The sequence below is a fragment of the Trachemys scripta genome, chromosome 2, assembly GCF_013100865.1.
Source record: "Trachemys scripta elegans isolate TJP31775 chromosome 2, CAS_Tse_1.0, whole genome shotgun sequence".
Lineage (NCBI taxonomy): Eukaryota > Metazoa > Chordata > Testudines > Emydidae > Trachemys > Trachemys scripta.
The window spans coordinates 109,377,892-109,403,111 of record NC_048299.1 but is presented as its reverse complement, the minus strand read 5'-3'; the positions used below and the strand labels follow the sequence as shown (position 1 = coordinate 109,403,111).

Below are 25,220 nucleotides of genomic sequence, written 5' to 3'. Positions count from 1 at the left end.
TGTGGCAGGAGAGAGACCCCCCTCTTTCCTAGCCCCAGGTCGGAGACTGCTGCGGCGGGGGAGAGAGGGAGAGACCCTCCCTCCTTCCCAGCCCCAGCTCGGGGGCTGCCACAGCGGGGGGAGAAGGCACATCCATCACATTAGAAAGGTAAGACTACTGATATTAAAATATGAGTTGTGTGCTTTTATGTATAGAACAAAAAATGTTAATTATTATTAAGGTTTTTTTTATATAGTGCTTTTATCCAAAGTGCTTTACAATAGTTAGATAACGGTACAAACAACATTTGGAAAGATCATTAAGTGGTCCGCCGAGACCCTCAGCAAATTTCAAGTGGTCCGCGAAAAAAAAAGTTTGAGAACCACTGCTCTAATGTGTTGTCAGCTACCAAGCAGAATATTACTGATGCAGCTACTCATGGTAGGTGACAAGTTCTTGGCAATATCAACTATGATGTTGCATTTACTGGAAAAGCCACAGAGAAAAAACAAAACCAAACCCAGTGCCAGGGACATAAACTGAAATGAATAGGGTACAAGTATCAGAGGTTTATTCCATAACGGTACAGAAGACGAGTTAAAAGAAGCCCTTGACTTGTTTTCATTTTAAGTTTATAACACAGTGTTCTCCTTTTCTGCAAGCAATAATGATCCACACTGGATAAAACACATTCATACTATACCAGGCAAAAAAAGTATAAAAGGTGAAAACTAACAGGCGCTGGCTGAGGTTGGGCCAAGACGGTGTGGTTTCCAGCTGAAGCCAAAATGGTGTCTGCTCTTACCTGGCCACCTGCAAAAATGATAGGTGCAGAGGCAGGTTTGGGACGGTAGGGAATGGTGGCACCTTTGGGTGGGGACTGAAAACAAAAACATATCAAGATGTGGAATTAAGTAGCTCACATAAAATCATGTTTTACTTTGTTCATCTCATACAGCAATTGCATCCCTCTGCTCCATTCACCAGCGTATTCTCCCAAGAGTAACAAAGAGTCCTGTGGCACCTTATAGACTAACAGATGTACTGGAGCATAAGCTTTCGTGGGTGAATACCCACGCATACGTCTGACGAAGTGGGTATTCACCCAAGAAAGCTCATGCTCCAATACGTCTGTTAGTCTATAAAGTGCCACAGGACTCTTTGTCGCTTTTTACAGATCCAGACTAACACGGCTATCCCTCTGATACTTGCTCCCAAGAGCCTGGATCCTGCTCCCACTGAATTCAGTGGCAAAATTCACACTCACTTCAGGGCTACGGTCCTTATTACATAGGCAAAAGGAAAATGCAGACAGGTTTGTTTTTGTTTCCACAATAATTTGGTAAAGATTCAAGGGGCCTGGGAATGAATTTAGCTTTTCATGAGATCTAAGGAAGTTAGGGGCCAATTTTGAAACTTGTCAATCTTTTGGGAGACTCTCCCCAGCGTTCTCTCTTTGCACAAACCTGTTAAAAGAGAACAATACATTCAGCTGTGTGCTGTCACACAGCCAAGTGTCCCAGTATAAAAGTGAAATAAGAATTTTCACTCTGCGCTATAGTCACCTCGCTCATTGAACTTCGGGGATAATTAAATGGGCCTGATCCTGCATTCCACCTAACTCGGAGTGAGAAGTGTAGAGGAAAGCCATGGCTAGTGTAGGCCTATTCTCACTGCCTTCAGTGGGAGCAAGATGGGTCCTCTGCAAGTAACAGAAGAAGAAAATTGTTCTGAGAGTAAGTAGATAAAAATGTGATCAGTAAATACTTGACCAAGCATGAATATTTCTTTATAGAGACTAAGACAGAGAAAATGGCCCTGGGAACAATCCTGTAAAACAGGCTTCAAATTATCTGCATAGTGCCTGGCACAAGGTGGTCCTGACCTCTAGGCACTACTGCAATCAACCATCACCACCAACAACAATAAATAACATTTCCACATCCTAATTCTCTATTATTGGTGATTTGATTTTAATAAAGCAGTGACCATTGCCAAATTAAATACATTGAACAAATTAAACACATTTATTTTATGTATGCTTTAATGTTTGACGAAGCAAAATGCAGTTACAGCATTGTCTTCTCTAAGGCTTCAAACTGGTGATTTGCTGTCTCTAGTTTATTATCTCTAAAATTAAACAAGTTCTGTTTTCTATACTTTCAGAACTGTTTATCTCAGAAAGAAAAATGGCTCTACAGGCAGAAAATGACTCCCTGGCCCTGGTTTGTCTCTTCAAATAACTATGGGGGTAATTAATATAATTTAGACATCAGACTTCTGCCTGCATCCACAAAGCAGGTAGTTAAATGACTACGTGTCAGTAATGGGAGATACAAAATTGCTCCGTTATTTGCATCTGCAAAGCTCTAAGAACAAGATGGGAAGTGAAAGGACAGATTTAAGCCCTTTTCAAAATCACACCCTTTAAATATATTCTAAATTCTACACACAGAGAAATGGATTTTTTATTTTCCAGCAGTTTATCAATCCTTCACAAAGTCAAGCCGAGCTCTCTGTGGCTAATAAACTGAAACTGGTTTTCAGTATTTTCTTTCTGTTTTGCTACATTTTTATGCACATCTGATGCCAACTGAAGCAAGAGCTCCTTATCTGCAAGACAAAGTTTGATCCTTATAATAATAATAGTTTATAACATTGATATTTATTAGGTTGCATGCTCTTTTGATGTGGAATGGTCGCTACTAACCAGACAAGAGTTATTAGACTGTAGTATCAGAGACGCCACGCATTCCACTATATTTAGATTAAAGAATAACTGTAGGACATCAGGTTTCAGAGTAACAGCCGTGTTAGTCTGTATCCGCAAAAAGAAGAACAGGAGTACTTGAGGCACCTTAGAGACTAACAAATTTATTAGAGCATAAGCTTTCGTGGACTACAGCCCACTTCTTCGGATGCATATAGAATGGAACATATATTGAGGAGATATATATACACACATACAGAGAGCATAAACAGGTGGGAGTTGTCTTACCAACTCTGAGAGGCCAATTAATTAAGAGAAAAAAAACTTTTGAAGTGATAATCAAGCTAGCCCAGTACAGACAGTTTGATAATAAGTGTGAGAATACTTACAAGGGGAGATAGAGTCAATGTTTGTAATGGCTCAGCCATTCCCAGTCCTTATTCAAACCGGAGTTGATTGTGTCTAGTTTGCATATCAATTCTAGCTCAGCAGTCTCTCTTTGGAGTCTGTTTTTGAAGTTTTTCTGTTGTAATATAGCCACCCGCAGGTCTGTCACTGAATGACCAGACAGGTTAAAGTGTTCTCCCACTGGTTTTTGAGTATTTTGATTCCTGATGTCAGATTTGTGTCCATTAATTCTTTTGCGTAGAGACTGTCCGGTTTGGCCAATGTACATGGCAGAGGGGCATTGCTGGCACATGATGGCATATATCACATTGGTAGATGTGCAGGTGAACGAGCCCCTGATGGTATGGCTGATGTGATTAGGTCCTATGATGATGTCACTTGAATAGATATGTGGACAGAGTTGGCATCGGGGTTTGTTACAAGGATAGGTTCCTGGGTTAGTGGTTTTGTTCAGTGATGTGTGGTTGCTGGTGAGTATTTGCTTTAGGTTGGGGGGTTGTCTGTAAGCGAGGACAGGTCTGTCTCCCAAGATCTGTGAGAGTAAAGGATCATCTTTCAGGATAGGTTGTAGATCTCTGATGATGCGCTGGAGAGGTTTTAGTTGGGGGCTGAAGGTGACAGCTAGTGGTGTTCTGTTATTTTCTTTGTTGGGCCTGTCTTGTAGGAGGTGACTTCTGGGTACTCGTCTGGCTCTGTCAATCTGTTTTTTCACTTCAGCAGGTGGGTATTGTAGTTTTAAGAATGCTTGATAGAGATCTTGTAGGTGCTTGTCTCTATCCGAGGGATTGGAGCAAATGCGGTTATATCTTAGAGCTTGGCTGTAGACAATGGATCGTGTGGTGTGTCCTGGATGGAAGCTGGAGGCATGTAGGTAAGTGTAGCGGTCAGTAGGTTTCCGGTATAGGGTGGTATTGATGTGACCATCGCTTATTAGCACAGTAGTGTCCAGGAAATGGACCGCTTGTGTGGATTGATCTAGGCTGAGGTTGATGGTGGGATGGAAATTATTGAAATCATGGTGAAATTCCTCAAGGGCTTCTTTTCCATGGGTCCAGATGATGAAGATGTCATCAATGTAGCGCAAGTAGAGTAGGGGCGTTAGGGGACGAGAGCTAAGGAAGCGTTGTTCTAAGTCAGCCATAAAAATGTTGGCATATTGTGGGGCCATGCGGGTACCCATAGCAGTGCCGCTGACTTGAAGGTATATATTGTCCCCAAATGTGAAATAGTTGTGGGTGAGGACAAAATCACAAAGTTCAGCCACCAGGTTAGCTGTGACATTATCAGGGATACTGTTCCTGATAGCTTGTAGTCCATCTTTGTGTGGAATATTGGTGTAGAGGGCTTCTACGTCCATAGTGGCCAGGATGGTGTTTTCTGGAAGATCACCGATGGATTGTAGTTTCCTCAGGAAGTCAGTGGTGTCTCGAAGATAGCTGGGAGTGCTGGTAGCGTAGGGTCTGAGGAGAGAGTCTACATAACCAGACAAGCCTGATGTTAGGGTGCCAATGCCTGAGATGATGGGGCGTCCAGGATATCCAGGTTTATGGATCTTGGGTAGCAAATAGAATACCCCTGGTCGGGGTTCTAGGCATGTGTCTGTACGGATTTGTTCCTGTGCTTTGTCAGGGAGTTTTTTTAGCAGATGGTGTAGTTTCTTTAGGTAATCCTCAGTGGGATCAGAGGATAATGGCCTGTAGAATGTGGTGTTAGAGAGCTGTCTAGCAGCCTCCTGGTCATATTCCAATTTATTCATGATGACGACAGCACCTCCTTTGTCAGCCTTTTTGATTATGATGTCAGGGTTGTTTCTGAGGCTGTAGATGGCGTTGTGTTCAGCATGGCTGAGGTTATGTGGCAAGTGATGTTGCTTTTCCACAATTTCAGCCTTTGCACGTCGACGGAAGCAATCTATGTAGAAATCCAGTCTGTTGTTTCGACCGTCCGGAGGAGTCCATGCAGAATCCTTTTTTTTGTAGTGCTGGTAGGGAGGATTCTGTGGGTTAGTATGCTGTTCAGAGGTATGTTGGAAATATTCTTTGAGTCGGAGACGTCGAAAGTAGGATTCTAGGTCACCGCAGAACTGTATCATATTCATGGGTCTGGAGGGACAAAAGGAGAGGCCCCGAGATAGGACAGACTCTTCTGCTGGGCTAAGAGTATAGCTGGAAAGATTAACAATATTGCTGGGTGGGTTAAGGGAACTACTGTTGTGGCTGCTTGTGGCATGTAGCAGTTTAGATAGTTTAGTGTCCTTTTTCCTTTGTAGAGAGGCAAAGTTTGTCTTGTAAATGGCTTGTCTAGTTTTTGTAAAGTCTATCCATGAGGAAGTTTGTGTGGAAGGTTGGTTTCTTATGAGAGTATCCAGTTCTGAGAGCTCATTCTTAATCTTTCCCTGTTTGCTGTATAGGATGCTGATCAGGTGGTTTCGCAGTTTCTTTGAGAGTGTGTGACACAGTCTCTCAGCATAGTCTGTGTGATATGTAGATTGTAATGGATTTTTTACCTTTAGTCCTTTTGGTATGATGTCCATCTGCTTGCATTTGGAAAGGAAGATGATGTCTGTCTGTATCTGTACGAGTTTTTTCATGAGGTTGATGGATTTCCATTCCATACGGCTAAATGCAGTGCCTTGCATAATGACAGGTTTCAGAGTAACAGCCGTGTTAGTCTGTATCCGCAAAAAGAAGAACAGGAGTACTTGTGGCACCTTAGAGACTAACAAATTTATTAGAGCATAAGCTTTCGTGGACTACAGCCCACTTCTTCGGATGCATATAGAATGGAACATATAATGAGGAGATATATATACACACATACAGAGAGCATAAACAGGTGGGAGTTGTCTTACCAACTCTGAGAGGCCAATTAATTAAGAGAAAAAAAACTTTTGAAGTGATAATCAAGCTAGCCCAGTACAGACAGTTTGATAAGAAGTGTGAGAATACTTACAAGGGGAGATAGATTCAATGTTTGTAATGGCTCAGCCATTCCCAGTCCTTATTCAAACCGGAGTTGATTGTGTCTAGTTTGCATATCAATTCTAGCTCAGCAGTCTCTCGTTGGAGTCTGTTTTTGAAGTTTTTCTGTTGTAATATAGCCACCCGCAGGTCTGTCACTGAATGACCAGACAGGTTAAAGTGTTCTCCCACTGGTTTTTGAGTATTTTGATTCCTGATGTCAGATTTGTGTCCATTAATTCTTTTGCGTAGAGACTGTCCGGTTTGGCCAATGTACATGGCAGAGGGGCATTGCTGGCACATGATGGCATATATCACATTGGTAGATGTGCAGGTGAACGAGCCCCTGATGGTATGGCTGATGTGATTAGGTCCTATGATGATGTCACTTGAATAGATATGTGGACAGAGTTGGCATCGGGGTTTGTTACAAGGATAGGTTCCTGGGTTAGTGGTTTTGTTCAGTGATGTGTGGTTGCTGGTGAGTATTTGCTTTAGGTTGGGGGGTTGTCTGTAAGCGAGGACAGGTCTGTCTCCCAAGATCTGTGAGAGTAAAGGATCATCTTTCAGGATAGGTTGTAGATCTCTGATGATGCGCTGGAGAGGTTTTAGTTGGGGGCTGAAGGTGACAGCTAGTGGTGTTCTGTTATTTTCTTTGTTGGGCCTGTCTTGTAGGAGGTGACTTCTGGGTACTCGTCTGGCTCTGTCAATCTGTTTTTTCACTTCAGCAGGTGGGTATTGTAGTTTTAAGAATGCTTGATAGAGATCTTGTAGGTGCTTGTCTCTATCCGAGGGATTGGAGCAAATGCGGTTATATCTTAGAGCTTGGCTGTAGACAATGGATCGTGTGGTGTGTCCTGGATGGAAGCTGGAGGCATGTAGGTAAGTGTAGCGGTCAGTAGGTTTCCGGTATAGGGTGGTATTGATGTGACCATCGCTTATTAGCACAGTAGTGTCCAGGAAATGGACCGCTTGTGTGGATTGATCTAGGCTGAGGTTGATGGTGGGATGGAAATTATTGAAATCATGGTGAAATTCCTCAAGGGCTTCTTTTCCATGGGTCCAGATGATGAAGATGTCATCAATGTAGCGCAAGTAGAGTAGGGGCGTTAGGGGACGAGAGCTAAGGAAGCGTTGTTCTAAGTCAGCCATAAAAATGTTGGCATATTGTGGGGCCATGCGGGTACCCATAGCAGTGCCGCTGACTTGAAGGTATATATTGTCCCCAAATGTGAAATAGTTGTGGGTGAGGACAAAATCACAAAGTTCAGCCACCAGGTTAGCTGTGACATTATCAGGGATACTGTTCCTGATAGCTTGTAGTCCATCTTTGTGTGGAATATTGGTGTAGAGGGCTTCTACGTCCATAGTGGCCAGGATGGTGTTTTCTGGAAGATCACCGATGGATTGTAGTTTCCTCAGGAAGTCAGTGGTGTCTCGAAGATAGCTGGGAGTGCTGGTAGCGTAGGGTCTTAGGACAGAGTCTACATAACCAGACAAGCCTGATGTTAGGGTGCCAATGCCTGAGATGATGGGGCGTCCAGGATATCCAGGTTTATGGATCTTGGGTAGCAAATAGAATACCCCTGGTCGGGGTTCTAGGCATGTGTCTGTACGGATTTGTTCCTGTGCTTTGTCAGGGAGTTTTTTTAGCAGATGGTGTAGTTTCTTTAGGTAATCCTCAGTGGGATCAGAGGATAATGGCCTGTAGAATGTGGTGTTAGAGAGCTGTCTAGCAGCCTCCTGGTCATATTCCAATTTATTCATGATGACGACAGCACCTCCTTTGTCAGCCTTTTTGATTATGATGTCAGGGTTGTTTCTGAGGCTGTAGATGGCGTTGTGTTCAGCATGGCTGAGGTTATGTGGCAAGTGATGTTGCTTTTCCACAATTTCAGCCTTTGCACGTCGACGGAAGCAATCTATGTAGAAATCCAGTCTGTTGTTTCGACCGTCCGGAGGAGTCCATGCAGAATCCTTTTTTTTGTAGTGCTGGTAGGGAGGATTCTGTGGGTTAGTATGCTGTTCAGAGGTATGTTGGAAATATTCTTTGAGTCGGAGACGTCGAAAGTAGGATTCTAGGTCACCGCAGAACTGTATCATATTCATGGGTCTGGAGGGACAAAAGGAGAGGCCCCGAGATAGGACAGACTCTTCTGCTGGGCTAAGAGTATAGCTGGAAAGATTAACAATATTGCTGGGTGGGTTAAGGGAACTACTGTTGTGGCTGCTTGTGGCATGTAGCAGTTTAGATAGTTTAGTGTCCTTTTTCCTTTGTAGAGAGGCAAAGTTTGTCTTGTAAATGGCTTGTCTAGTTTTTGTAAAGTCTATCCATGAGGAAGTTTGTGTGGAAGGTTGGTTTCTTATGAGAGTATCCAGTTCTGAGAGCTCATTCTTAATCTTTCCCTGTTTGCTGTATAGGATGCTGATCAGGTGGTTTCGCAGTTTCTTTGAGAGTGTGTGACACAGTCTCTCAGCATAGTCTGTGTGATATGTAGATTGTAATGGATTTTTTACCTTTAGTCCTTTTGGTATGATGTCCATCTGCTTGCATTTGGAAAGGAAGATGATGTCTGTCTGTATCTGTACGAGTTTTTTCATGAGGTTGATGGATTTCCATTCCATACGGCTAAATGCAGTGCCTTGCATAATGACAGGTTTCAGAGTAACAGCCGTGTTAGTCTGTATCCGCAAAAAGAAGAACAGGAGTACTTGTGGCACCTTAGAGACTAACAAATTTATTAGAGCATAAGCTTTCGTGGACTACAGCCCACTTCTTCGGATGCATATAGAATGGAACATATATTGAGGAGATATATATACACACATACAGAGAGCATAAACAGGTGGGAGTTGTCTTACCAACTCTGAGAGGCCAATTAATTAAGAGAAAAAAAACTTTTGAAGTGATAATCAAGCTAGCCCAGTACAGACAGTTTGATAATAAGTGTGAGAGTACTTACAAGGGGAGATAGAGTCAATGTTTGTAATGGCTCAGCCATTCCCAGTCCTTATTCAAACCGGAGTTGATTGTGTCTAGTTTGCATATCAATTCTAGCTCAGCAGTCTCTCTTTGGAGTCTGTTTTTGAAGTTTTTCTGTTGTAATATAGCCACCCGCAGGTCTGTCACTGAATGACCAGACAGGTTAAAGTGTTCTCCCACTGGTTTTTGAGTATTTTGATTCCTGATGTCAGATTTGTGTCCATTAATTCTTTTGCGTAGAGACTGTCCGGTTTGGCCAATGTACATGGCAGAGGGGCATTGCTGGCACATGATGGCATATATCACATTGGTAGATGTGCAGGTGAACGAGCCCCTGATGGTATGGCTGATGTGATTAGGTCCTATGATGATGTCACTTGAATAGATATGTGGACAGAGTTGGCATCGGGGTTTGTTACAAGGATAGGTTCCTGGGTTAGTGGTTTTGTTCAGTGATGTGTGGTTGCTGGTGAGTATTTGCTTTAGGTTGGGGGGTTGTCTGTAAGCGAGGACAGGTCTGTCTCCCAAGATCTGTGAGAGTAAAGGATCATCTTTCAGGATAGGTTGTAGATCTCTGATGATGCGCTGGAGAGGTTTTAGTTGGGGGCTGAAGGTGACAGCTAGTGGTGTTCTGTTATTTTCTTTGTTGGGCCTGTCTTGTAGGAGGTGACTTCTGGGTACTCGTCTGGCTCTGTCAATCTGTTTTTTCACTTCAGCAGGTGGGTATTGTAGTTTTAAGAATGCTTGATAGAGATCTTGTAGGTGCTTGTCTCTATCCGAGGGATTGGAGCAAATGCGGTTATATCTTAGAGCTTGGCTGTAGACAATGGATCGTGTGGTGTGTCCTGGATGGAAGCTGGAGGCATGTAGGTAAGTGTAGCGGTCAGTAGGTTTCCGGTATAGGGTGGTATTGATGTGACCATCGCTTATTAGCACAGTAGTGTCCAGGAAATGGACCGCTTGTGTGGATTGATCTAGGCTGAGGTTGATGGTGGGATGGAAATTATTGAAATCATGGTGAAATTCCTCAAGGGCTTCTTTTCCATGGGTCCAGATGATGAAGATGTCATCAATGTAGCGCAAGTAGAGTAGGGGCGTTAGGGGACGAGAGCTAAGGAAGCGTTGTTCTAAGTCAGCCATAAAAATGTTGGCATATTGTGGGGCCATGCGGGTACCCATAGCAGTGCCGCTGACTTGAAGGTATATATTGTCCCCAAATGTGAAATAGTTGTGGGTGAGGACAAAATCACAAAGTTCAGCCACCAGGTTAGCTGTGACATTATCAGGGATACTGTTCCTGATAGCTTGTAGTCCATCTTTGTGTGGAATATTGGTGTAGAGGGCTTCTACGTCCATAGTGGCCAGGATGGTGTTTTCTGGAAGATCACCGATGGATTGTAGTTTCCTCAGGAAGTCAGTGGTGTCTCGAAGATAGCTGGGAGTGCTGGTAGCGTAGGGTCTGAGGACAGAGTCTACATAACCAGACAAGCCTGATGTTAGGGTGCCAATGCCTGAGATGATGGGGCGTCCAGGATATCCAGGTTTATGGATCTTGGGTAGCAAATAGAATACCCCTGGTCGGGGTTCTAGGCATGTGTCTGTACGGATTTGTTCCTGTGCTTTGTCAGGGAGTTTTTTTAGCAGATGGTGTAGTTTCTTTAGGTAATCCTCAGTGGGATCAGAGGATAATGGCCTGTAGAATGTGGTGTTAGAGAGCTGTCTAGCAGCCTCCTGGTCATATTCCAATTTATTCATGATGACGACAGCACCTCCTTTGTCAGCCTTTTTGATTATGATGTCAGGGTTGTTTCTGAGGCTGTAGATGGCGTTGTGTTCAGCATGGCTGAGGTTATGTGGCAAGTGATGTTGCTTTTCCACAATTTCAGCCTTTGCACGTCGACGGAAGCAATCTATGTAGAAATCCAGTCTGTTGTTTCGACCGTCCGGAGGAGTCCATGCAGAATCCTTTTTTTTGTAGTGCTGGTAGGGAGGATTCTGTGGGTTAGTATGCTGTTCAGAGGTATGTTGGAAATATTCTTTGAGTCGGAGACGTCGAAAGTAGGATTCTAGGTCACCGCAGAACTGTATCATATTCATGGGTCTGGAGGGACAAAAGGAGAGGCCCCGAGATAGGACAGACTCTTCTGCTGGGCTAAGAGTATAGCTGGAAAGATTAACAATATTGCTGGGTGGGTTAAGGGAACTACTGTTGTGGCTGCTTGTGGCATGTAGCAGTTTAGATAGTTTAGTGTCCTTTTTCCTTTGTAGAGAGGCAAAGTTTGTCTTGTAAATGGCTTGTCTAGTTTTTGTAAAGTCTATCCATGAGGAAGTTTGTGTGGAAGGTTGGTTTCTTATGAGAGTATCCAGTTCTGAGAGCTCATTCTTAATCTTTCCCTGTTTGCTGTATAGGATGCTGATCAGGTGGTTTCGCAGTTTCTTTGAGAGTGTGTGACACAGTCTCTCAGCATAGTCTGTGTGATATGTAGATTGTAATGGATTTTTTACCTTTAGTCCTTTTGGTATGATGTCCATCTGCTTGCATTTGGAAAGGAAGATGATGTCTGTCTGTATCTGTACGAGTTTTTTCATGAGGTTGATGGATTTCCATTCCATACGGCTAAATGCAGTGCCTTGCATAATGACAGGTTTCAGAGTAACAGCCGTGTTAGTCTGTATCCGCAAAAAGAAGAACAGGAGTACTTGTGGCACCTTAGAGACTAACAAATTTATTAGAGCATAAGCTTTCGTGGACTACAGCCCACTTCTTCGGATGCATATAGAATGGAACATATATTGAGGAGATATATATACACACATACAGAGAGCATAAACAGGTGGGAGTTGTCTTACCAACTCTGAGAGGCCAATTAATTAAGAGAAAAAAAACTTTTGAAGTGATAATCAAGCTAGCCCAGTACAGACAGTTTGATAAGAAGTGTGAGAATACTTACAAGGGGAGATAGATTCAATGTTTGTAATGGCTCAGCCATTCCCAGTCCTTATTCAAACCGGAGTTGATTGTGTCTAGTTTGCATATCAATTCTAGCTCAGCAGTCTCTCTTTGGAGTCTGTTTTTGAAGTTTTTCTGTTGTAATATAGCCACCCGCAGGTCTGTCACTGAATGACCAGACAGGTTAAAGTGTTCTCCCACTGGTTTTTGAGTATTTTGATTCCTGATGTCAGATTTGTGTCCATTAATTCTTTTGCGTAGAGACTGTCCGGTTTGGCCAATGTACATGGCAGAGGGGCATTGCTGGCACATGATGGCATATATCACATTGGTAGATGTGCAGGTGAACGAGCCCCTGATGGTATGGCTGATGTGATTAGGTCCTATGATGATGTCACTTGAATAGATATGTGGACAGAGTTGGCATCGGGGTTTGTTACAAGGATAGGTTCCTGGGTTAGTGGTTTTGTTCAGTGATGTGTGGTTGCTGGTGAGTATTTGCTTTAGGTTGGGGGGTTGTCTGTAAGCGAGGACAGGTCTGTCTCCCAAGATCTGTGAGAGTAAAGGATCATCTTTCAGGATAGGTTGTAGATCTCTGATGATGCGCTGGAGAGGTTTTAGTTGGGGGCTGAAGGTGACAGCTAGTGGTGTTCTGTTATTTTCTTTGTTGGGCCTGTCTTGTAGGAGGTGACTTCTGGGTACTCGTCTGGCTCTGTCAATCTGTTTTTTCACTTCAGCAGGTGGGTATTGTAGTTTTAAGAATGCTTGATAGAGATCTTGTAGGTGCTTGTCTCTATCCGAGGGATTGGAGCAAATGCGGTTATATCTTAGAGCTTGGCTGTAGACAATGGATCGTGTGGTGTGTCCTGGATGGAAGCTGGAGGCATGTAGGTAAGTGTAGCGGTCAGTAGGTTTCCGGTATAGGGTGGTATTGATGTGACCATCGCTTATTAGCACAGTAGTGTCCAGGAAATGGACCGCTTGTGTGGATTGATCTAGGCTGAGGTTGATGGTGGGATGGAAATTATTGAAATCATGGTGAAATTCCTCAAGGGCTTCTTTTCCATGGGTCCAGATGATGAAGATGTCATCAATGTAGCGCAAGTAGAGTAGGGGCGTTAGGGGACGAGAGCTAAGGAAGCGTTGTTCTAAGTCAGCCATAAAAATGTTGGCATATTGTGGGGCCATGCGGGTACCCATAGCAGTGCCGCTGACTTGAAGGTATATATTGTCCCCAAATGTGAAATAGTTGTGGGTGAGGACAAAATCACAAAGTTCAGCCACCAGGTTAGCTGTGACATTATCAGGGATACTGTTCCTGATAGCTTGTAGTCCATCTTTGTGTGGAATATTGGTGTAGAGGGCTTCTACGTCCATAGTGGCCAGGATGGTGTTTTCTGGAAGATCACCGATGGATTGTAGTTTCCTCAGGAAGTCAGTGGTGTCTCGAAGATAGCTGGGAGTGCTGGTAGCGTAGGGTCTTAGGACAGAGTCTACATAACCAGACAAGCCTGATGTTAGGGTGCCAATGCCTGAGATGATGGGGCGTCCAGGATATCCAGGTTTATGGATCTTGGGTAGCAAATAGAATACCCCTGGTCGGGGTTCTAGGCATGTGTCTGTACGGATTTGTTCCTGTGCTTTGTCAGGGAGTTTTTTTAGCAGATGGTGTAGTTTCTTTAGGTAATCCTCAGTGGGATCAGAGGATAATGGCCTGTAGAATGTGGTGTTAGAGAGCTGTCTAGCAGCCTCCTGGTCATATTCCAATTTATTCATGATGACGACAGCACCTCCTTTGTCAGCCTTTTTGATTATGATGTCAGGGTTGTTTCTGAGGCTGTAGATGGCGTTGTGTTCAGCATGGCTGAGGTTATGTGGCAAGTGATGTTGCTTTTCCACAATTTCAGCCTTTGCACGTCGACGGAAGCAATCTATGTAGAAATCCAGTCTGTTGTTTCGACCGTCCGGAGGAGTCCATGCAGAATCCTTTTTTTTGTAGTGCTGGTAGGGAGGATTCTGTGGGTTAGTATGCTGTTCAGAGGTATGTTGGAAATATTCTTTGAGTCGGAGACGTCGAAAGTAGGATTCTAGGTCACCGCAGAACTGTATCATATTCATGGGTCTGGAGGGACAAAAGGAGAGGCCCCGAGATAGGACAGACTCTTCTGCTGGGCTAAGAGTATAGCTGGAAAGATTAACAATATTGCTGGGTGGGTTAAGGGAACTACTGTTGTGGCTGCTTGTGGCATGTAGCAGTTTAGATAGTTTAGTGTCCTTTTTCCTTTGTAGAGAGGCAAAGTTTGTCTTGTAAATGGCTTGTCTAGTTTTTGTAAAGTCTATCCATGAGGAAGTTTGTGTGGAAGGTTGGTTTCTTATGAGAGTATCCAGTTCTGAGAGCTCATTCTTAATCTTTCCCTGTTTGCTGTATAGGATGCTGATCAGGTGGTTTCGCAGTTTCTTTGAGAGTGTGTGACACAGTCTCTCAGCATAGTCTGTGTGATATGTAGATTGTAATGGATTTTTTACCTTTAGTCCTTTTGGTATGATGTCCATCTGCTTGCATTTGGAAAGGAAGATGATGTCTGTCTGTATCTGTACGAGTTTTTTCATGAGGTTGATGGATTTCCATTCCATACGGCTAAATGCAGTGCCTTGCATAATGACAGGTTTCAGAGTAACAGCCGTGTTAGTCTGTATCCGCAAAAAGAAGAACAGGAGTACTTGTGGCACCTTAGAGACTAACAAATTTATTAGAGCATAAGCTTTCGTGGACTACAGCCCACTTCTTCGGATGCATATAGAATGGAACATATATTGAGGAGATATATATACACACATACAGAGAGCATAAACAGGTGGGAGTTGTCTTACCAACTCTGAGAGGCCAATTAATTAAGAGAAAAAAAACTTTTGAAGTGATAATCAAGCTAGCCCAGTACAGACAGTTTGATAAGAAGTGTGAGAATACTTACAAGGGGAGATAGATTCAATGTTTGTAATGGCTCAGCCATTCCCAGTCCTTATTCAATCCTGAGTTGATTGTATCTAGTTTGCATATCAATTGTAAGTATTCTCACACTTCTTATCAAACTGTCTGTTCATGCTCTCTGTATGTGTGTATATATATCTCCTCAATATATGTTCCATTCTATATGCATCCGAAGAAGTGGGCTGTAGTCCACGAAAGCTTATGCTCTAATAAATTTGTTAGTCTCTAAGGTGCCACAAGTACTCCTGTTCTTTTGTATTTAAAGGGCATATCAGAGTATTCTTCTATACCGCATGTTTTAAAATTTCCTTATGGGAGACTTTCTACAAGTGCCTAGCAACAAAGCAACTGGCAGAATATGCAGTGCAGAAACCCCTAAAACTAAACTGAACATTTCTGAGTACATTCTCTATATAACTGTATTTTTTACCTTCAAAAAGGTAGATTGCCTCATCCTTTTAACAGACATTGGAACCCTGCAGGTTAGTTTCTGCCGACTCCCTGGGATAGATGTGACTTTTTAGGCTCCATCCTTAATATAAGAAAGGTGGGGTAGCCCTCTGAGGACAGGTAGATAGAGTCCTAGAATTTAAGGCCAAAAGGGACCACCAGATCATCTAATCCAGGGGTTCTCAAACGGGGGTTAGGACCCCTCAGGGGGTCACGAGGTTATTACATGGGGGGTCGTGAGCTGTCAACCTCCACCCCAAACTCTGCTTGCCTCCAGAATTTACAATGATGTTAAATATATTAAAAAGTGTGTTTATTTTGAGACCCAGTGACCTAATCTGACCTCCTATATATCATGGACCACCAACACCACCCAGCACCTGCACATTAAAACCAACAACTGAAATTAGACTAATGTGTTACAGCCCTCAGGAGACTAAGCTGTTATGTGCCACAGGAAGAAAACAGGAGGGATCAGTACCCAAGGCCCCTGCAATGGCAGAAAACTGACTGAGATATACCCAGATAATCCTGGCACAGAATCTGACTCCAAATTGCAGAGGAAGGCAACTCCCCTCCCCCAGGTCACTGCCAATCTGACCTAGGCAAAATTCCTTCCCAACCTTGCATATGGGATCAGATAGACCCTGAACGTGTGAGCAAGAGCCAGCCAGCCAAGCACCTGAGAGAGAGAACACTCAAAGCTTCAGCCCACACAGTGCAGTGTCCCAACTCCATCTGTGGCCATCTTTGATGCCACAAACAAAACAAAACAACAACAAAGAAAAAAACACCATGAAAATAAACAAAACCCAACAGCAAGAATACATGACAGTGGTGGGGGGAACCCTTCCTGACCCCTGCAAGTGACTCACTGAAGCCCTGGATTTAGGGCCTGGGACAGACAGGCTGATGGGAAAGTAAACCTATGAGCAGCCAAGCCTAGGGAGTTGATTTTGAGTGAGATTTATGCGATTTCAGCTTTGAATTTATCTTTTTGTTTATAAATCCAAACTCCAGGAATGGGGGAAAGGTGCCTTTTTTGCATCTTTACAAACGTATGATGTCTCCAGTTTGCAGGTTTATCTTCATATCACCAAGTGTTGACAAAGGGAGTGGTTAGAGGTGAGCCTGTATCATATGACCACTCCAGTTCTCAGAGAGATCCAGACTTTTTGGCTGGCCCCCACCTCCATAATGTGTCAATCCAAATCCCTGAATTCAACACCTACCCCTAATCCTAAACTTTGGAAAATTTAGCTCTGGAGCCAAACTCCTCAATCTGGGCCCAGGCCCAGGAGTTATGAATGTGAGTCAATGGGAGAATAGACCCCTAAGAGTTTCTGTGACACTTAGGCCAGGTCTACACTTGGGGGTGGGTGGGGGGATCGATCTAAGTTACGCAACTTCAGCTATGTGAATAACATAGCTGAAGTCAGCATACTTAGATCAACTTACCGTGGTGTCTTCACACGGTGAGTCGACTGCTGCTGCTCCCCGTCGACTCCGCCTCTCGCGGTGGTGGAGTACAGGAGTCGACGGGAGAGTGCTCGGGGATCGATTTATCGCATGTAGACTAGACGCGATAAATCGATCCCCGCTGGATTGATTGCTGTTTGCCGATAAGGCGGGTAGTGTAGACATACCCTCAGAATCCTACTGACTAAATAAGCTCTGAGACAATAGGGCTACAGGCACAGTGATTATAAAAATTATCCACTTTTAGTTTCCTTTAAAGGAGACAAAAAACCTGAGACAGCTTTATGGGAAACTTATATTAAGAAAAACTGTTTAATTTTGGCCTGTACATTTATGTATTAAAACACCACCTCATATAATAATAAATAGTTAGTATTAATCTTTCCAGGCCACTTGGTGGCACTGTTATTCCATACACCTCTAGTTATACTCTGAAACAGAAAGAAATAAAGACATCAAAGTTTATCTCTTACCTCCTCCCTCATCTTCTTAACTGTCTCCCCTTTCTGTTAAATAAATGGGGAAAAATTAGTCCCTATTGCAGTGGTCAATTGAGACAGAATATTGAGACATGAATTTAAAAAAAAATCCTTAAAGTAAATTACTGACCTTTCCAATAATGCTCCCAACCTCCTGGAACAGGGAAAAAAACAACACAGTAAGTGAATATTTATGAGTACAAAAAGAAGAAATGTTAATTAAACAATATTTCACTATAAAGTTCATTCTGAAAACAAAGGTGGGCAAGGCAGACCAGCCACATTTCACTAGCTACATTTTTAGTCCATACAAATATGCACTATAAGAAGGAATGGACTAAGAGCTCCTATTGCAATATATATACATGACACACAGGAGTTTACTGCTGTCATGGGGAAAGCCCCACTGCCTCGAAAGTAGCCCTGAGCTAATGCAGCATTCTGTCACTGTAAATACCGAGATCTTATTTTGGGAAATAAGAGATTCAGAATTGACTGTGCTGAAAAATCTTCTGGAAAAATTGGGAAGATACAGCCTTCATGTTCAATGGTGATCTCTTTGAAGGCAAGTATCAGAGGGGTAGCCGTGTTAGTCTGGATCTATAAAAGCAGCAAAGAGTCCTGTGGCACCTTATAGACTAACAGACATATTGGAGCATGAGCTTTCGTGGGTGAATACCCACTTCTTCGGATGACATGCATCCGAAGAAGTGGGTATTCACCTACGAAAGCTCATGCTCCAATACGTCTGTTAGTCTATAAGGTGCCGCAGGACTCTTTGCTCTTTGAAGGCAGACGCTTCTTCTTTTTTCAGCAAGTAATGAATAGAAATGGATTATGGTGAAATCAGGAGTTATTGTATAAACAACTGCTGGCCTGTCCTTCTCAATCCCTCCAGTGAGAGCTTCCCAAACGAGTGATTGCTAATCAGCTGTTAGACATTGTGATGGTGGCTAACGGAGTTACTAAAATCCTAGGTGGAGTCGTATAAAATGTCCAGAAAAAAAACCTTCAAACATGCAATGGGAGAATGATGTGGAAGTTCACATCAACGTTTTTTAAACTAGGCACACACAAGCAGTAGGGAAGCAAAATGGAAGCTAATAACCATAAAATGAACACCATGGGCATTGTGCTAGTTGCACAGGTTTGATCCAAGAGTGAAAAACAACTGTTGGAGGTGAGACCAGCTAAGGGAAAAGCTAACTCATATTCTGTGATTAGTCTCCAAAATCAGCTTCCACTGGTTAAAAAGAGTTAGACATGATTAATCTGATCTGGAGAGCTGATCTGCAGCTAGTATTTTCACCTGACTTGTTCTGAATCACAACCACCAGAGTAGATTTAAGAAATGGCTATCCATTACTTTTTCCCGTGAAAAAGGCTCATTTTATGACCAAAGGCTACTAAAGTCATCTCCACAATTCAAGACTGGTGCAGTGACCTTGTGGAAGTTCTTTCTTTCCAATGAATAATGGAACACATACAAAATGAAGCAGCCAGGGCTTGTGGCTCTTCTAGCCACATCTGCAAAACTGAGGACAGCTGCAGATGTTCTGTGAGTGGAGGAGCTCCAATTCAGCAAGCTGCTTCAACATATGCTTAAATCCCATTCATGTTGATGGGATATACGCACATGCTTAAAGTTACATACATGCTGAAATGCCTTGATGAACAAGGCCTTGAAGACCCCAGTCTGCCTCCATGCTGACTGCTCTGAACCTGGAACTCCTCAGGCTTATTCTCAAAATTTACCTCTCCTGGTTTTGTTTTCTTCTTTATTACCCCTCCTGTTAGCTGCTTGGAAACTCTACTTCATTCCCCTGTATTCAGATGGGCTTCTTATGTGCTCTGTGGAACTACAATTTTACATGTTGTGTGGAGTGGACCTACATGCTAATATATTTATATAAGTGTTATTTTGCTAGTTATTGTGTTAGCTTAAGTGTTAAGTATCTTGCATGAGTGTATCTAATGATCTGTACATATATATAGACCTTCAGGAGTGTATGAATCTATATCTATGTATACATAAAAATTACTATTTAATGTTTAGCAGTCCAGTAGCCCATCTTGACAAGGACTATACGAGGCTGATTATGTATGAAAAAAGGGAGAAAATCTGTTTAATAATGAAGTTCCTAAATTCCCAGATATTTTTTGGACCATATAAGCAAGTAAAAAAAAAAAAAGTTCTTTCTCAGGGATGAATTGACAGCTCTAGGTTTGTCAGCACCAGTCCTCTCTCCAGCAAAGCTAAATTCACATAAAGTTCAGAAACAGCATATATTTCTAATTCTGATGGGAAAGCCTTTCTTTTTTCTCAGATAGAAATCATATGGTTCTTTAGCTAATTTGGAGAATGGGTCTCATATTGGGTTTTCTGATTTGTCATACTTTTAATGGTTCCTTATATAGCTCAATGTTTGTTTCATATAGATTCTTATGTCACTAAGAATAATGTTTAGTGCTTTCTGGAATATCTAAAATTATTTTTATAGTGTTGAAGTTTCATTATTTTGTTTTCTGCTTAAGGTGATTTTTTATGACTTTTTTTTACCTTAATAGAACATTTCTACAATTTATTTATTGCAGAAACATATTATGCTGTGGTTAGTTGATTATGATACCTAGACTCATGGTGACAAATTCAGCTCTGGTGTAAATGGGTGCAACTCCCATTGATTTCAGTTTGGTGTCTGATTGAGATGTCTTATAATGTACATGTATATTTTTATGTTCTGAAAATTTGATGCATTATATTTTTCAGTGCTCACCACATAAACTATACTTAAGTACATATATTTGTTCCATATGGTCAATTTCAGATTGATTTACTTTCCTATTATCTACTCATTAACATATTGGAAAATATAGCACAGCATATATTAAAACTCCTATCAATCAGAAATAACAGGAGCAAATATTCTTAGTGCATGGGAAGAGTTTTTGGACGGCATGATGTAGAGTGTTTACCTGTATACTTTTCTCCAATACACTCCATAATCCCTTCAAAAGGCACCCTTTGACTGCCTGTCAGGGACTAAATGCAGTGTAATAGGGGTATGGAATCAATGCGCATAGCAGTGTGGCCTGTGTGAGTTATTACTGCTACTCTATGGAGACTATTTCCTATAGAAAGTGGCGTGTCAGGCTGCTACAGGTGATGCACTCCACACAGCCATGCATATTACCTACTAATGGCAGCTCCGGTTTCTGACACCTAAAAAAGTTTGAAAGTGAAAAGATGCCGCCCCCTGGGCCTCCTGAATTTCCTCCCTGAAGTATACATAAATAGTGAGATTCATTTTGCTTTTCTGAAAAATTAGCTAACTTTTGTAACTACATACCCAGCTCTTTCAGACCAGCATTACATTTGCTTCTCACTGATCAATTGAATCGTTATCTGTGATAAGATCAAATATCCTAAACCACTATTTTTTTCCTCTTTCTTCTATAAATAAGCAAAAGGCTGTCTTGTGGGCCTATGCTCTCTTTGAATCAATCAGTCCCCATGCACTGATTTTCAAAATATATAGCTGAAACAGTGTTTATACGTAGGTCTACACTTTCCCAAAGGACCTGTGATTTTTGGTGCCTATCTTGAAACCCATCAAAGTGGCCTGATTTTTAGAAAGTGTGGAGCACCTGGCCTTTCAAGTTATCTCAGATTGGGCCCCCAAATGCTGAGGCACCCCAAATATCTAGTCACTTTGGAAAATCCCACTCAATTGACCAGAGTGTGTCAACAGTATTTCACATTGTGCCTATGACCACGCTTCTCACCAGTAAGCTATATCTAAGTAGTTAAAAATGTAACAAAAATGACACGATGCAAACCTTGTATAAAGCCATATGTTACTAGAAAATGGAAAATGTTGTCAACCATTGGTTTGTTCTACGAAAAGTATAATGGATAAGTTGTTTTTTACATTTTCAATTACTTAGTCATCATTTCAGTGGGCAACAGAAGGAAAATCAATGTTAAAAATGAGGGATGTTTTACTTAATGCTAAGAGGTAGACACACACTATTATTTTCACACCTAATTCACATGATGGATTAGATATGGGATGAGTTCCATGCCAAATGAGCAATCCAGAGGCACAGGGTCTTAGCACAAAACAGAACGCATTACCTATGCCACCCTATTGCTAATGCAACAGAAAATTAAAACAAAAAACAACCCCTTACAATCCAAGTGATTGACAGAAATCTTGACAGTGCAATTGACTAATCTGGGCTTCTGAAACACTTAGTCAAACGGTATGAGAGAGAGAGAGCTATTTCTCTAATGAGCTAATAGTTATGCCTTCCGCATAGCAAAGAAAACAAATTAGTCATGTTAAAAAAAAACAGGAAGCTTAACAAATGGTAACAAAGCTTGGCATAAAGAGTAACCTTTAGACTGCTAACATGATGTGTGAAGTTCCATCATTTTTCTAAATATTGCCAGTTTAATAATCATTATAGCACCATCAATCTCAGGAGTAAAAAACAGCCCTCCCCCAACCTCACAATAAACCAGTGATCATTCTGTTATAAAATCCTGCTACCAACTTTACAGTGTTGTTGAAACACTAATCTGACAGGAGCCTTAATCTAAATTCATTTATGGACGTGAAAACCATTTTAAAAGTCACAATAATATCATACATTGATGCTTTCATCCCAAAGCATTTGACAAACGACAAGCAACATCCTAAAGCCTTTATTCCCTTATTACGCAGGTGAAGCTACTGTTGCACTTTGATATTAATTTTGCACCAGCAAAACCATCAGGATTAAGCCATGTATAAAGCCAACTATTAATGTACCTGAAAAAAACACACAGTAAATTACATATTCCATAACTCAGTTCATCTACCTTGAAAGAACGAATGACTGAGTCAGTCAGGGTAACTGGTGATCCATGTTTATGTATTCAACATCTGATGCTTAAGACCCCAATTCAACAAGGCCTTTAGTGGGACTGCTCCTGTGCTAAAAGTGAGGCATATGCTTGAGCACCTTCATCAGTTTCTACAGCTGCCTGGCACTTACGTTATGGCCATTCTGAAAGAGAAGACACTACGTATTCCATCCTTTTGCGTTGCAGAAGCTTTTATAACACATCCTACTTCTATTTGGCTATCAGGCTAGTAATTTGTATAAAATTTCACCACAATTATCTACTGCAACCTTCTACTATCTTCCTTCCAGTGCTGGTGGTACTAGTGATGACAGTCCCTGTGCCCACCCACTGTACGAAATCAGTAGCAATGGAAACAGTGCCTTCTGCTTGTATCAATTCATTGTATCTGTGGACTGATCAGAATACCATGCTTGCCAGATACAAGAAATTTTTGTCATGTGGTTTATTTTTTGGAAGGTGCAGCACCCACTGACAATAAGAAAATGTCTTGATTGCTAACACTCTTCCAATGAATCACTCCCTTTTGTCAGACTGGCAAAGTAGTAAGGGACTCTGGGCTGTCACTGAAATTAAGTGCACTATCAATCAATCATAAATACCTTGCCAGTGTTCACAAGAAATAGAAAGTACAGAACGAACATTGGCATTTTTCCTCCTTGGATTAACTTGCTGAGAAGTCAACTCTCAAAGACACTTTCTTTTACATTATATATTAACGTGAAATGGATAAAAATTAGAGGAGGTTATTTATTTCATGATAGCAGAGGAGCTGGTGATATTTTGTTTTACAGACCTGTCAGGGACAGATTATATAGACATGTGTGGAAAAAGAGGCTCCAGATTATTCTGTTGTTAATAAAAAAAAGTCCATGAAGGCAAGACTGTGCGGTGTTAATGAATGAAAGTGAGATGTTCTCTCTGTTTTTTATCTTGCTTGTATTAGTGTCTTTAAGTGTGAGTGAGTAGTACAGTAATGAAAAAAAAATCAACTGTAGAAAATTTTGTTGTGAAGAATGATGGCCATTGATGTTAGGTGTGCCCTGCTGGGACATGGTAGGTCTCTTTTTTCAGAGGTGCTGAGCACCCACAACTCTAGCTGACATCAATGCTGTTGCAGGTGCTTAGCACCACTAAAAAGGTCCAGGATATCTAAATGGGGGCACCCAAAAACTGAGACACAGTTGAAAATGTAGCTGCTAAGTACACTTGTCTAATTTACTGATACTGTGACTATGAGGATAGAGTTGGAATGTTTCACCCCGTCAAAAAGTCAGAGATCGAAAAGCCCTGTTAGATCATCAGATATTTCCCCCTGCTAATGGAGGATTGTTCCCTATAGCACATTTGCTTGTATTTTATCCAGCTTTGTTTTAAATATTCCAAGCAATGGTGCTTCCAGCACTTCCCTTAGGAGACTGTTTCAGAGCCTAATAACTCTCACTGCCAGGCAGTTTCCCCTAGTGTTTCAGCTAAAATTCCTTTTTCTTTAGCCTTTATTGTTACAATTACTTATTATTTTACCCCATTATTTCTAGTTCTAATTCCTTGTACCACTCAAAATAAATTACATTCCCTTCTTGGTGTTTATTTTCTTCATAGATTTGCAAACTTATTTTCTCCCTCATCATAACTTAACAAAGCTATTAGCTCTTTACATTTCTCTTCCCAATCTCTTCAGCCACCTATTTTTTTTCTTGCTTTTCTTTGAGCTCTCTCCTATTTTCCAACATCTTGACCATGATCTAGTACCTAGAACTGAGTACAATATTCCAGGCATGTTTTCGCCAGAGCCATAGAGAGAGGTACCTATTGCCTCCCTGTCCATTGACCAGATGACTCTGTAGATGCAGCCCAAAACTGCACTCATATTTTTGACTACAATGTCACCGTGTTGCAATCAAACTCATTTCTGTTGTTCTAATCTTTCCCCAACGATACATACAATATGATGGGGACTAATTTAGCTACAACTAATCAGGAAAGAGATCTTGGCGTCATTGTGGATAGTTCTCTGAAGACGTCCACGCAGTGTGCAGCGGCAGTAAAAAAACCAAACAGGATGTTAGGAATCATTAAAAAAGGGATAGGACAGAGAATATCTTATTGCCCTGATATAAATCCATGGTACACCTACATCTTGAATACTGTGTACAGATGTGGTCTCCTCATCTCAAAAAAAAATACTGGCATTAGAAAAGGTTCAGAGAAAGGCAACTAAAATGACTAGGGGTTTGGAACGGGTCCCATATGAGGAGAGATTAAAGAGGCTAGGACTTTTCAGCTTGGAAAAGAGGAGACTAAGGGGGGATATGATAGAGGTATATAAAATCATGAGTGGTGTGGAGAAAGTGAATAAGGAAAAGTTATTTACTTGTTCCCATAATATAAGAACCAGGGGCCACCAAATGAAATTAATGGGCAGCAGGTTTAAAACAAATAAAAGGAAGTTCTTCTTCACGCAGCGCACAGTCAACTTGTGGAACTCCTTGCCTGAGGAGGTTGTGAAGGCTAGGACTATAACAGGGTTTAAAAGAGAACTGGATAAATTCATGGAGGTTAAGTCCATTAATGGCTATTAGCCAGGATGGATAAGAAATAGTGTCCCTAGCCTCTGTTTGTCAGAGGGTGGAGATGGATGGCAGGAGAGAGATCACTTGATCATTGCCTGTTAGGTTCACTCCCTCTGGGGTACCTGGCATGGTCACTGTCGGCAGACAGGATGCTGGATGGACCCTTGGTGTGACTCAGTATGGCCATTCTTATGTTAACCTATATCATTTAGTAACAACAGGTCTACTTTCTCTCCAATTCTTCTTTCCCGCCTGTACCCCCTCTCTATTGGTAAATGCTCTTCTTATTCTCCTCACGCCATCTGGCTTGTATTAATTCATTTCTGGTTTTTATTTTTGCAATCTTT

General features: G+C 41.8%; 1 protein-coding gene across 1 annotated transcript in view; it reads right to left on the bottom strand.

Annotated features, from left to right (window-relative positions):
- Positions 1–25,220, bottom strand: part of LOC117871741 (poly(rC)-binding protein 3-like) — a 185,248-nt gene that overhangs the window by 31,025 nt on the left and 129,003 nt on the right. The window contains exons 3-5 of the mRNA XM_034759506.1: positions 17,519–17,542; positions 17,383–17,415; positions 717–887 (exon numbers count right to left, since the gene is read on the bottom strand). Of these exons, the coding sequence (XP_034615397.1) occupies positions 717–887; positions 17,383–17,415; positions 17,519–17,542 (228 nt within the window). The remainder of the gene's footprint in view (positions 1–716; positions 888–17,382; positions 17,416–17,518; positions 17,543–25,220) is intronic.